The following is a 12,816-nucleotide window of genomic DNA, read 5'->3' on the forward strand; positions in this document are numbered from 1 at the left end:
GTTGGGAAACACTCTTCTAATATAATATTTTCTGGTAGACTAATGTGAAATGATCTGAACACAGAATAGGTGAAAGATAGATTTTACAACTTCCACCTACCCTATCGGATCTGCTAACGTACTGTATATATCCAGAGTAGTAAAGAGTAGGCCCTAGGGCTCGATTTGGAATTGGACTCCATGTGAATTTCCTCTAATCTAATTGGCTATCCAATCAGACGTAAGTATTCACGACATGTGACTTTGGAAAACGGGTCCCTCAATAATGCAATTTGTTATTCCCTTCATAAAAACGCTCTATGGCTGCTGTTAATTCCAGTTTAGGCTTCTTCTAGTTCTTGCAAACAGCCTGTCGCCGTGAGTATAGACATGTTTCGTTTTTTCCTAATTTCTCCTTTGCGTGTAATGCCTTGTCCTCTTAACTTTCTATATTTTGACTTAAAGTGCAAGTGTTCTGGTAGTTCTGTTAACTGTGTAAATAGTGTGCCTGTGGAATTGTAGTGAATGAGTGGGCACCAGCTGAAGGGCAGGTGTATTAGCTTCTTTGCATCCACAATTCTTCCCAGGAGGGCTTGCATATTTGCGATGCACTTGAGTCAATGTTTGAATAATTTCAACAGCCACTAAAACATGTACTTTGTATCTCAGAAACGGCAAGATGTCTGGTCGTGGAAAGAAAGCTGTCTCCAAATCGAAGACTCGTACAAGTCGCTCTGTCAGGGCAGGTCTCCAGTTTCCTGTAGGCAGAATTCACCGTCTGCTGAAGAAGGGACATTACGCTACCCGCATTGGTACAGGAGCTGCAGGCTACCTCGCTGCCATACTGGAGTATCTCTGCGCTGAAGTCCTGGAGCTGTCGGGCAACGCGGCCCGTGACAATAAGAAGTCGCGCATTACTCCACGGCACATCCAACTAGCTGTGCGGAACGATGAGGAGCTGAACACCCTGCTGGGTGCGGTCACCATATCGGAGGGTGGTGTCCTTCCCAACATCCAAGCCATGTTACTCCCCAAGAAGTCCAAGCTACCTAAAGCCCACGGCAGCAATGCCAAAGACGTCCAGTCTCAAGAGTTTTAAAATATACCTTACAAGCTTTTACCGCAAACTCGTCCCCTTCACCGTTTTCCTTAAAATAACTCATTTAAAGAATGTCTAGTGTTGGCCAGCTGATGCACTGCAATGTCCAGACATGGCTTATGTTAAGCCTTATTTAAATATTTCATTCATTGAAATTCAAACCTCATAAATCAGGGCTGGGGTCAATTCAGGAAGTGCTTTCAATTCACTCATTGACACTTTTGCCAAAAAAATGCTTCTCAGTTTGAGAAGTTGTTACAGAAATAATGCCAGTTCGCTGGAATATGAATTTCAATGTACTTCCTGAATTGACTGAATTAAATTTGAATTGACTTTAAGGAATGAGGTAGGCCTACTGGTTTCATGAGCTAAAACCAATACCCTGGGATTGTGCGGGGGTCTGACTGCTCTAACACATGTGCATAACTGGGTTCTAGTGATTGAGTTTAAAAACTAGGGCATTGCAGAACTGAATAAAAATGGCTTATTTTCCATCCAAAAGCCGGTGTAGCAGCGTTTTAAAGTAACTTCAGCGCACCCCTCAGCTAGCTTGAAATGTGTCGGGAGCCATCCAATTTTGTATCCTTTGTGTGGCTCAACCTGTTTGACCTGTTAGAGGGGTTGTGATGCGGAGGACCACTGGTTTGAGCCCAGTGTGGGCCAGTCAGACAATGGACAAAGCTCAGCAGCACACTGACCCCTGTTACACTGGGATGGGGGGGGGGGAAGCAGAATTTAGAATTACATGGGAGAAATTTGCATCAATATTGAGTAACTGTCCCTGGCTTGATTTTCTCCCTGCGCATGCTAGCCAGACCTTTTAAATTTTATATTGAGCTCCTTTTCATATCTAAGAGTGGCTGCCATTGACTATTATTATAAACGAAAGCACTATTGTCTGTTCACTGTTCAAGGCTGTGTCTGTGTACTTTGTCTGGGCTTACTTCTCTGCTCCTGAGTCTTTGATCCTAGGGAGCAGGCCTGGCATGGGGTTGCCTGCGGGCATTGTGCCCGGGAGGGTTTCACTGATGGGCAGACCTTCAGCGTGGACAAACACTACAGTACTGCACCATGATAAGGAAAACCATTCTACCCAGGTTACCTGGAATGGTTATCAGTACATAAGGTAAATGCTATACCAAGTGAGGAAGAACCTGTGAGGAGGCATATTTTGGATCTTCTTATGGCTTGATATTACTTGAAATCAGGGGTGCAACTTTGGTTTAATTAAGAAGTGGGTGGGACATATTTTTCACTCCAAACAGCCTACCCGACCGCTCGGAGGCAACGACATGGTCCTAAAGCACACCACTTCCTTGTTTTGTATCACATTCCAATAAAACTGAGGGGGACAAAAATGCACTTGCAGAATGTGGAAGTTGCGCGCGTGCTTAAATGTACTATTAGTGCAAAATGTTTATCAATAGTTATGTCAGATGTGATATCTTTGTGTATGATAATGAGAGGATTTCCTATCGTAAAAGAAATATAGGCAACATGATGTATTGTTTCCATGGTTTCTCCTTCCTCTTTCTCAATCCATCTAAATTCCCAAGTTGTCTAGAAGTCACATGAAACGATGTTTTTCAGGTCTCTACTTTTGTCCTACTTGCTCAGACATATGTGATAACTGAACTGTGGGTGGGCTTCTTTAAACTGTCATAGGGATGACAAAACAGTCAGACACCAGAATCAGTCATAATTGATGTCAGTTTCTCACAAAAATGAGCCTGTTTAATATTGACACTCTGGGATGGTGTACCAACACACACACACACTCATACATACTTTACATGCACATAAGAAAGCGCGCACACATACACTACCGGTCAAAAGTTTTAGAACACCTACTCATTTAAGTGTTTTTCTTTATTTTTACTATTTTCTACATTGTAGAATAATAGTGAAGACACAAACTATGAAATAACACATGGAATCATGTAGTAACCAAAAAAGTGTTAAACAAATCAAAATATATTTTATATTGGAGATTCTTCAAATGGCCATCCTTTGACTTGATGACAGCTTGGCCCACACTTTGCATTCTCTCAACCTGCTTCACCTGGAATGCTTTTCCAACAGTCTTGAAGGAGTTCCCACATATGCTGAGCACTTGTTGCCTACTTTTCCTTCACTCTGCGGTCCGACTCATCCCAAACCATCTCAATTTGGTTGAGGTCGGGGAATTGTGGAGGCCAGGTCATCTGATGTAGCACTCCATCACTCTCTTTCTTGGGCAAATAGCTCTTACACAGCCTGAAGGTGTGTTTGGTCATTGTCCTGTTGAAAAACAAATGATAGTCACACTAATCCCAAACCAGATGGGATGGTGTATCGCTGCAGAATGCTGTGGTAGCCATGCTGGTTACGTTTGTCTTGAATTCTAAATAAATCACAAACAGTGTCACCAGCAAAGCACCCCCACACCATCACACCTCCTCCATGCTTTACGGTGGGAAATACACATTGCGGAGATCATCCGTTCACCCACACTGCGTCTCACAAAGACACGGCGGTTGGAACCAAAAATCACAAATTTGGACTCCAGACCAAAGGACAAATTTCCACTGATCTAATGTACATTGCTCATGTTTCTTGGCCCATGCAAGTCTCTTACTCTTATTGGGGTCCTTTAGTAGTGGTTTCTTTGCAGCAATTCAACCATGAAGGCCTGATTCACACAGTCTCCTCTGAACAGTTGATGTTGAGATGTGTCTGTTACTTGAACTCTGTGAAGCATTTATTTAGGCTGCAATTTCTGAGGCTGGTAACTAATGAACTTATCCTCTGCAGCAGAGGTAACTCTTAGCCTTCCATTCCTGTGGTGGTCCTCATGAGAGACAGTTTCATCATAGCGCTTGATGGTTTTTGCGACTGCACTTGAAGAAACTTTCAAAGTTCTTGAAATTTTCCGTATTGACTGACCTTCATGTCTTATCTTCTGTATACCCCCCTACCTTGTCACAACACAACAGATTTGTTCGAACGCATTAAGAAGGTAAGAAATTCCACAAATGAACTTTTAACAAGGCACACCTGTTAATTGAAATGCATTCCAGGTGACTACCTCATGAAGCTGGTTGAGAGAATGTCACGAGTGTGCAAAGCTGTCATCAAGGCAAAGGGTGGCTATTTGAAAAATGTCAAATATATTTGGATTTGTTTAACACACTTGTGGTTACTACATGATTCCACATGTGTTATTTCATAGTGTTGATGTCTTCACTATAATACAATGTAGAAAATAGTAAAAATAAAGAAAAACCCTTGAATGAGTAGGTGTTCTAAAACTTTTGACTGGTAGTGTACTTACACACTCACACAAATGCACACAAGTTAACACACACACACTGTAATTCCAGGCTCATTTTCTCGGGCCTGGAAGCTGTTAGAGAGGGAGGGAAACATAATGAGTTTTCAGGTCTGGGACCCTTTGGTGGAAACTTGTGGACTAGTTGGCTCTACTGTAAAAGCCTTGCTCTGCTTTCGTTTAACGAGAACACTTTATGGCCGTTTCAACACATTACAGCCCCCCATTTCCCTTTCATTCTCCCTAAACCTAGTTTCCATTTGCAAACATATAGGTGATAGATTTTTTCATTTTCTCTTATGTAGGGCAGTGGTTCTCAACCCTCTCCTTGGGGACCCACAGACGTTTCACTATTTTGTTTTAGCCCTGTATTAGCTCACCTGATTCATCTAAGGAAGGATTTGATGATTAGTTGACAAGTTGAATCAGGTGTGCTAGCTCTGGAATAGATCAAATACATTGAACGGCTGGGGGTCCCTGAGGAAAGGTTTGACCGCCACTGATGTAGGGCACCTTTTTTCACTCACATGATGTTCTGTATGACACATGCTACAAATAATGAGCATGGCCTAGTTCACAAACTGTGGCTTCTTTGCTTCACTGCTGTCATAGCCAAGTTGATGTCTGGACAGAATACATTTTGCCAGTAACTTGTGAACAGGCCAGAAGCTGGTGTTGAGAATTGTTGGTGGAATTTAGAACCCTTGTCTTAGTTGGTGTGAAACATATTCACACCAGTCTTACATAGTGTATATGGGTCTATATGACTCTGACCGGCCCATCAATGCTAGACATAGGTATTTTGGAGATCCACTATACTCATTCAACATTCATTTCCTGGGCCAAACATACTCTGTAAAACAAGACAAGTTGACATATTAACAGGGTATGTAAACAGGTATTTTTTTCAGCTGTAAACTCCTTTGTAGTGTCAGTGAGGTCTGTGTGCAGTGGGACAGTGATTTGTGGCTGATGTTGGGTGAGGAACAGACTTCCCTTTGCAACCACTTATAGCCAGTTAGACTAAAAAGGGGCCTTGTGTTCTCCATACACTCTGCTCTCAGTGCTGTGGTTAACTGCTAAAGCCATAACCACAGGTCCAGGAACACTGTGGGTCTATTCACTCAGTGTGGTTTGGCCATAGCTGTGGTGGGAAGAACTGATCCCAAATCAGTTGTTATATTTAATAAGAGCTGAGAGTTTCTAATGCGTTTAGAACGCGTTTTCTTCCAAATTAAAAGGTCTCTAAAACTTTTCAAAGAGCCTACGGTCGTGTCTGTAAAATCAACATTTAACTGTATGGCCTCAACCCCCATGACAGAAACAGCCAAGTTCATATGTATCTACCACTGTACCAGCGCTGGTCGTTCTTAACTTTGGTAGCTAATTCTATAGCTCCCACCAAGGTTATTATAGTTTTGTTTTTATATTAGTTAGAATTTTTCTAGTTGTTTTTAAATTATTTTAAATTCTGTTTAATTTCAGTTAGTTTTCAGACCTGATTTGCTCATTTTCTTCTAGTTTAAGTTGTATAAAAATATTTGTATTTAATTTTTATATTATTTAGTTTTAGTGTTTATGGTCAGAAAGCAAGTGTGGGAGGCTAGGAGCCATTTGTGTTGTACAGTTTCTTTTTTTGTGACTTGGAATTTAAAGGAATAGTGCAGAGACTGATGCAATAAATATGATGGGAGGAAACTCTCTCGCCCATGTTTACACATTTTAGTCATTTGGCAGACGCTCTTATCCAGAGCGACTTTGAGGACCAAATAGGGTTAAGTGCCTTGCTCAAGGGCACATCGGCAGATTTTTCACCTAGTCGCTCTGGCCCAACACTCTTAACCGCTAGGTTACCTGCCACCAGTCCAATGCTTTTTAACTTAAGTGGTACATATACAGTATGTAAGAAGAATCAAGTTAGCTACCAAGCCGTGTTTTTCACAGGTTAGCATTTTTCGTCATGAATCTTGTTCTGGATGCAGATCTGTGGAGTGGTCACTAGCTAGCAAAGCCACACAGTTATAAAATCAGATTTTAAACCTAACCTTAACCACACTGCTAACCCGAATGCCTAAACCTAACCTTAAATGATGACCAAAAAACGCATTTCTGTTTTCATAAATGTTTTACAATATAGCCAATTTTGACTTAGCAGCTGGCCTAAGGGGAAATCGCTCAGTTCTGCCTGTAGAACAAATCTCATCACAATAAAAAGCACAGAGTTTCTTTAAACCCAGAGGCGCAACATCGTGAGACTTCCGGGAATGCTTGTGAAACAGAACAGGCATAGGTTTGGGGTTTGAGAAGTAAATGAGGGAAGTGAAAAATAATCTTCCTTAGTTGTTGATTATATCAAAATCTAAAGGCACAGCCTAGATTTGAGCCAATGTTTTCAGGAGTTAAACATGTTATGACTCAGACCTTATGAAAGTGACAAACTGAAACGTTTTCATTTTCGTCAAAAAACTACTTTATATTGAAGGAGTGCCTTTGATTTGACGGCCTGCATATGTACAGTTCGGCGCGAGATTCTGCGCATGATCTTAACTAGCTAACGTCCACATGACATCGCCTACAAGTGTGACCTGGGATTTTTATTGGAGAAGCAGCTTCTGCCTTTCATCATACTGTACTGTCTTTGGTGATAGCTAGTGATGCACAAGCTAAGCCTATTTGAAACATCGCCATCTCCTTGCCGGCTCGACCCGACAGATTCAGTAGCTTGAAAACACCCCAAAAGCTTGAAAACCCCCTTCAATTTTTGCCCAAAGTTTAGAAAAAAACAACTAAAACTGAACATAATTCATGATGATTCTTATTTTATTTCTGTTCGTTTTGAAGTCAAAATAGTCGGTGTAGTTTTATTTTTTCGAATGGGTTTGTTAATTATAGTTTCTTCATGATTACTTTTAGTTTCAGTTTACTATTATAACCTCGGCTCCCCACACTTTCCTGAGTGCCTAGTTTCCAGGGCCAGAGAACATGTTGGGGAGTGTCTCTCTGTCTGTTTTTTTTGTGTCATGCAGTAATTTAGCTGTCAGAAGACATGGCAGATCCTTTTACACTGTTGTCTAAGTGGAGGTTATTTACAGATGTAGTATCTTCATTTGATCAGTCTTTTGTTGCTGCACAGCAGGGAATGCAATCTTGTAGTGTATTCGAGGTTTAAAAAAAAAAGGCTTCTAAAGTTAGCAATTTCCACTTTAAAATGTCACACTTGATTTGCCCTAACGGAAAATGGATCAACCCCTACAAAAAAATGTAATTAACTATAATCCACATAATAATTCACATGTCCTGTTGCTGCAGGACTATTTTCCTGTTTTAGCAAACTGGCTCAAATTAAGGTCCTACAAATGTATGTGTGTGTCAGTGTAAAGAGAGATGTCAAAGTTGACGTTGGATAAAACAATGGAAAGCTTGTTATACAAAGATTCGTATTCACAAATATTCTCATGTTGAGAATATGTTATAATAATTCTAGCATGTCACTGAACTTGCAAATGAGTCCACGCATCTTCCTCCAAGGCATCTACACAATCTATATGAATAACGTGCACAGCTGATCTCTTTTTAAGGGACCACTGAACAAGAAGATTGTAGACAATCAACTCCCAGGTGAGAGCTGGAGACGTCCATGCAGTCCCAGTTACAGCAGCTAATGCGCTAATGCGCTAATAACCAAAATGCTAATCAGATGTTCATTGAGTTTAGGGAGCCCCAGATAGTATACACCAATCTTGATGCTCCTTTGACGTCATTGCTCTCAATCTGTACGTCTCCAACACACCTGGAAGGCATTACCCCAGACACACACACATGCACACACATACTTACATGTGCATGCATGCACTCACTCACAAAACGGCACACATGTATAGGTAGTTCCACAGGCACACACACATATATATACACACACACACACACACTTAATTCCACACACTTCATTCTTCGCCAGTGTGGAAGCAGGGCTACTACTGCAAGTAATGTTAATGCCAGTGCTCTGAAAGGATAAGATTGAGCTCATGATCAGATAGGGAAAACACTGTCACATGGGTTGGATACAGTACAGCTTGCCTCCATACATCTCACAGAGATAGCATTATCTTTCAGCATTATCGTAAATGTTCTCACATGTAGGTCTTGTTTTGCTTGAAATACCTGATTTACCATGTGGAGAATGCATAGCATAGATATGTGAACGATGTTACATTTTTTTATTTTTTTTTTACATTTTAGTCATTTTAGCAGACGCTCTTATCCAGAGTGACTTACAGTAGTGAATGCATACATTTCATACATTTTTTTTTTTTCTGTGCTGGCCCCCCGTGGGAATCGAACCCACAACCCTGGTGTTGCAAACACCATGCTCTACCAACTGAGCTACAGGGAAGGCCCTATGTTGAGGTAAGCCTCACTGTAGTTCAGTAGCAGGACAATGATTAACCTTAACCAGTGCAGCCATCGATGACAGATAAACAATGATAGGTGCATGAAGAATCTATTTTTATTAGGCCTGCTAATAGTACTCAAGCCTTGCAAATTGTGAGTAAAATGCCACCAGATGGCTAGTATTGACTAGCATAAACTCTTAGAAAAGAGGATTAAAAAAGGATTCATAAACTGTCCCCATTGAAGAACCCTTGTTGGTTCCAAGGAGAACCCTTTTGGTATATCTACTTTCTCAGGCTGGGGAAAATATCCCTGTGGCTTTCCCCTAAAGAGCTTATCTTTCCCAGGCTCGCCAACATGAGACATGTCTCCAAGACCGCTCAGTTACATAACTGATGTAGCTCATCCAGAGAAATTATAATCCTCTGTTACTATGGATACAGCCGTCCCAACAGGCCTTCATTTGTGCTGGGCGGGAGAAATTACTTGAACTAAAGGGGTCCTATTCTATTCAATCACTGGTGTTCGGAAATGTGGGGTTAAAGATGGAATAACACAATGTGTCTTCATGAAAGAATGGATATGGTTTGGATTATTTTTTAAAGGTACAATCTGTTCGATTTCCATCTGCTGATTGTTGATAGTGTATTGAAATTAGTTATAATATGCCCAACCTTTTGATTCTTTTGAAGAATATGATATAATCATGTTAGTGAGCCCAACAACTGTAAATATTTCGTAGACAAGGGTTATTTAAATATGCACATTATATGGACTGCACCTTTAAATGGTTAAACAAAATCAACTCACCTGGAAAATAAGGATTCTAGGCTGTTATTCCCCATCTCATAAAAACTGACCTGGAAACAGATACTGATTGAGCAGTCCTATATCTCAATTGTCTGATGATGGGTAATAGACCGGTTCTAATGGCAGTTTCAGTAGCAGTCGCCTTAACAGTCAAACAGCGATGTGGTTAACTCTGCTGACCGCTCCTTGTGTTGTGTCTGTGGGTGGATGAGACGCAAAATAGAATTAAGTAATGGAAATAAACACTATTATATTACACAGCTACAGAGAGAAAGAGTTTATCTGGCAATGACCCAGAATTGGATAAATCATCCAACTCATATGGCTCATGCTGTCAAATGCGGCACAATGTTGTTGTACACAATATCCCAGAGGTAGACGGAGAGATGTGTTATCGTCAAGAGTAAGGTTCCATGTAGGTTATGGAACCTTTATTGCAATAAAACAAACTCCCGTATTATATATTACAGGAAGGGGGGGGGGGGGGGGTGGTGTACTAGACTTTACCGTTAGCCAGCTGTTATAGACTAATATTGTTAAACAATGCTGTCATACAAACGTCGTTATGCTACTGGTTTAGTCGGCATATTGAATAAATATCGATTATGTGAATCTAATGACAAAGTATGAATAAACGTAATTGTAGAGAAAGGCTACAATTCCATAGATCAATAGATGATATGTAGGGGCCTAGCTTATTTTGGCACCATAACAATACGTAGTCAATGGCACACAACACGCCCTTTCTCGTATCAACCCATAACACAAGTAGGCTTTTGGGGTATGTAGACTCACTACGTAGTGAATCCATAACATTAAAGATATAAACAAATTAAATATAATATAATTAGAACAGTTCTAAATGCTCACTATTGCTTTCACAGCTGCAACATTGTAACAGTTTGATATTGATATCAAACCACGCCTCTCAATAGTTGGATAAATGCAGGGCCGCGCCACGTGACTCCGTAACCAAAACCAAGTATGGCGGAATCTGTCACAAAACGGGTCTTTCGCATGTAGACTTCCCGAGTGATAAAGTCAATATATTTATTCTGCATCTTTCTCGGGACGGGGCCGCCTCTTGGAGCTTCTAGGTGAGCATATCGTTTATCTTTTCGACGAATTTAGCTTGTTGAAGTGCGGAAAATATTCAGGATGTTGCTTAGGCAATGATGCATCGATTACGGGCGCGGGGACAATCCTATCAAAACAATGTCTGCTGCCTGAACTTTCCAGTTGAGCTGCTCGCGCTAATAATACACTTATTCTCACAAAAATAAATAGAATTAGCACAATATGTTGGATATAGAAAGAGTGCTTATTATTATTGTCCGACGTGCTGCATGCGGGAATAATATGTATGTTAGATCGCTAAATGCCTCTGGCGCGCTACATATTTATCTACGCACCGTCTCTGACGTGCCTTGATTTGTTCCTGTGTTCTATTTTTAGAACATGGCGGTGGATAGTGCTATACACATAAATGTTGATAGGGATATTGTATCAGCACACTTTTTTTTGTTGCCGTTCTAGATCGTAATGTTACGCAATGTTAAAGGAGAAATGAGTGGGAAAGTCAGCTGTGTCTGTCAATGGGCGGTGGTGAAGTAGCTGTATGCGTCAACCTTTTTTTGTGAATGGGGGGCGTGCTGGTGAAATTGTGGTCAGAGAGAGGGAAAGACGGAGTGCATTTTAGCTATTGTGTTTTAATACAACATCCCACTGAATACTTTAGTATGCCTACGTTTTATTTATTCACCAGAAAACCTTTTTTTTTTTTTTACATTCATGCCAAATGTAAACATAATTATAGAATGTGTAGATGTGTATGTAGCGTGTTAAAAATCTACCAGGTACTGAAGATCAGTAGCAAAATTATATTGTAGATTGGTCGTAGAGCTATACGCCCTGGGTCACTTTCTCTGAGCTAGAGGGACTGTCTCTCCAAATCTGTCACCCCGTATCACACAACCAGTTTGGGGACAATGGGGCCAGACAAGTGTGGACACACACACACACACACACACACACACACACACACACACACACACACACACCAAGCAAAGCCCATAGAGAGAGAGTGCAGTGGCATAGCGCTCCAGGGGTTTACCCCCTCCTCTTCACAGACACACACCCCTTTCCATCACAAAGCGTGAATGCGTGCCAGCCGTGACCGACTTTTGGAGGTTTGTCCCGCATCTCCACTCTCTGCCCCTCTGTCTTGAGAAGCCCTCACCACAACCCCCCACCTCTCTCAACACACATGGTCCTCCCTCCCTCCAGGCCATTAGCCCTACACATGATGGGTGGTCTAGTAGTCTGTGTTTGTTGTGGGTATTCTTTCCATCTGTACACTTAATGATGTGTTAGTGTAGGGGGATTCAGAATGAATAATGATTGTTTCTGAATCCAGCTCAGATTTATGTTGCTGATGCGTCATCCTGACTTACCGCCCCTCTCTCTATCTCTCTCTCTCTCTCTGAAAGGCTGGTACAAGTGAGCGGGTGTCTCTGATTGGATTACCTGAACAGTAGGCTGTCTGGTGGAGGACTGTTTCCTGTTGCTGACCAGTGAAGACACTTGTGGGGGATTGTGTTTCCTGCTGAGGAGTACTGTGGCCCTGACCTTGGTACACATCAGACCAACCCCCTTCCCTACACACACACACACTATAACCCCCCGACCCACACACACACTATAACCCCCCGACCCACACACACACTCCACCTGTCCCGTCCTCCTCCTATCCAGGCCGTATATTTTAAAACTTCACTGTGGATTCTCCAAGGACCATCCTGTCAACAATGACATCACACAGTCACCAAGGTAAGCCCTTTACCATGCTCACTAGATCCATCTCACGTAGGCCTAATGTGTGCTTTGTATAGCTGTACCCTCTCAGAATACCTCCCTGTCAAATCTTATTGAAGTCAATAAAAAACCATGACGTGGACTCACTCAAAATAATATTTTCGGTTCTTTTCTGTTTCTTTGGCTTGTCCTGTAGAAAACGTAATTTGTGCACATGATTGAATATACAGTATGATGCTGTGAAGTGTCTTACTGTTCCGCCTGTGTTCGTCAGATTGCGTCCACGTTAAAGAGTTAGGCTAACTAAAGGTCTCTACTGTTGTGGATGGTGCGATTGGCCGTGTTTACCTAACACACTGGGGGATGTGTGCACTATAAATATCATCGCCCAGGTAACAACTGGAGTGCCCCT

General features: G+C 41.6%; 2 protein-coding genes across 3 annotated transcripts in view; both read left to right on the forward strand.

Moving 5' to 3' along the window:
* Positions 1–278: 278 nt before the first annotated feature.
* LOC106575642 (histone H2A, orphon) lies at positions 279–1,229 on the forward strand. The gene is made up of 2 exons (XM_014152257.3): positions 279–357; positions 649–1,229. Exon 2 carries the CDS (start codon positions 659–661, stop codon positions 1,076–1,078), a length of 420 nt encoding a protein of 139 aa, XP_014007732.1. The 5' UTR covers positions 279–357; positions 649–658; the 3' UTR covers positions 1,079–1,229.
* A 9,333-nt stretch (positions 1,230–10,562) lies between these two features.
* LOC106575641 (histone deacetylase 4) overlaps positions 10,563–12,816 on the forward strand; it is an 80,661-nt gene continuing 78,407 nt past the window's right edge. For both annotated transcript variants that reach the window (XM_045697928.2, XM_045697925.2), the window contains exons 1-2: positions 10,563–10,687; positions 12,080–12,419. Coding sequence is in view for 1 of the 2 variants with exons in the window: in XM_045697925.2 (XP_045553881.1) it covers positions 12,398–12,419 (22 nt within the window). In the remaining variant the exon portion in view is untranslated. The remainder of the gene's footprint in view (positions 10,688–12,079; positions 12,420–12,816) is intronic.

The sequence above is a fragment of the Salmo salar genome, chromosome 16 (assembly GCF_965601325.2).
Source record: "Salmo salar chromosome 16, fSalSal1, whole genome shotgun sequence".
In the NCBI taxonomy this organism is placed as follows: domain Eukaryota; kingdom Metazoa; phylum Chordata; class Actinopteri; order Salmoniformes; family Salmonidae; genus Salmo; species Salmo salar.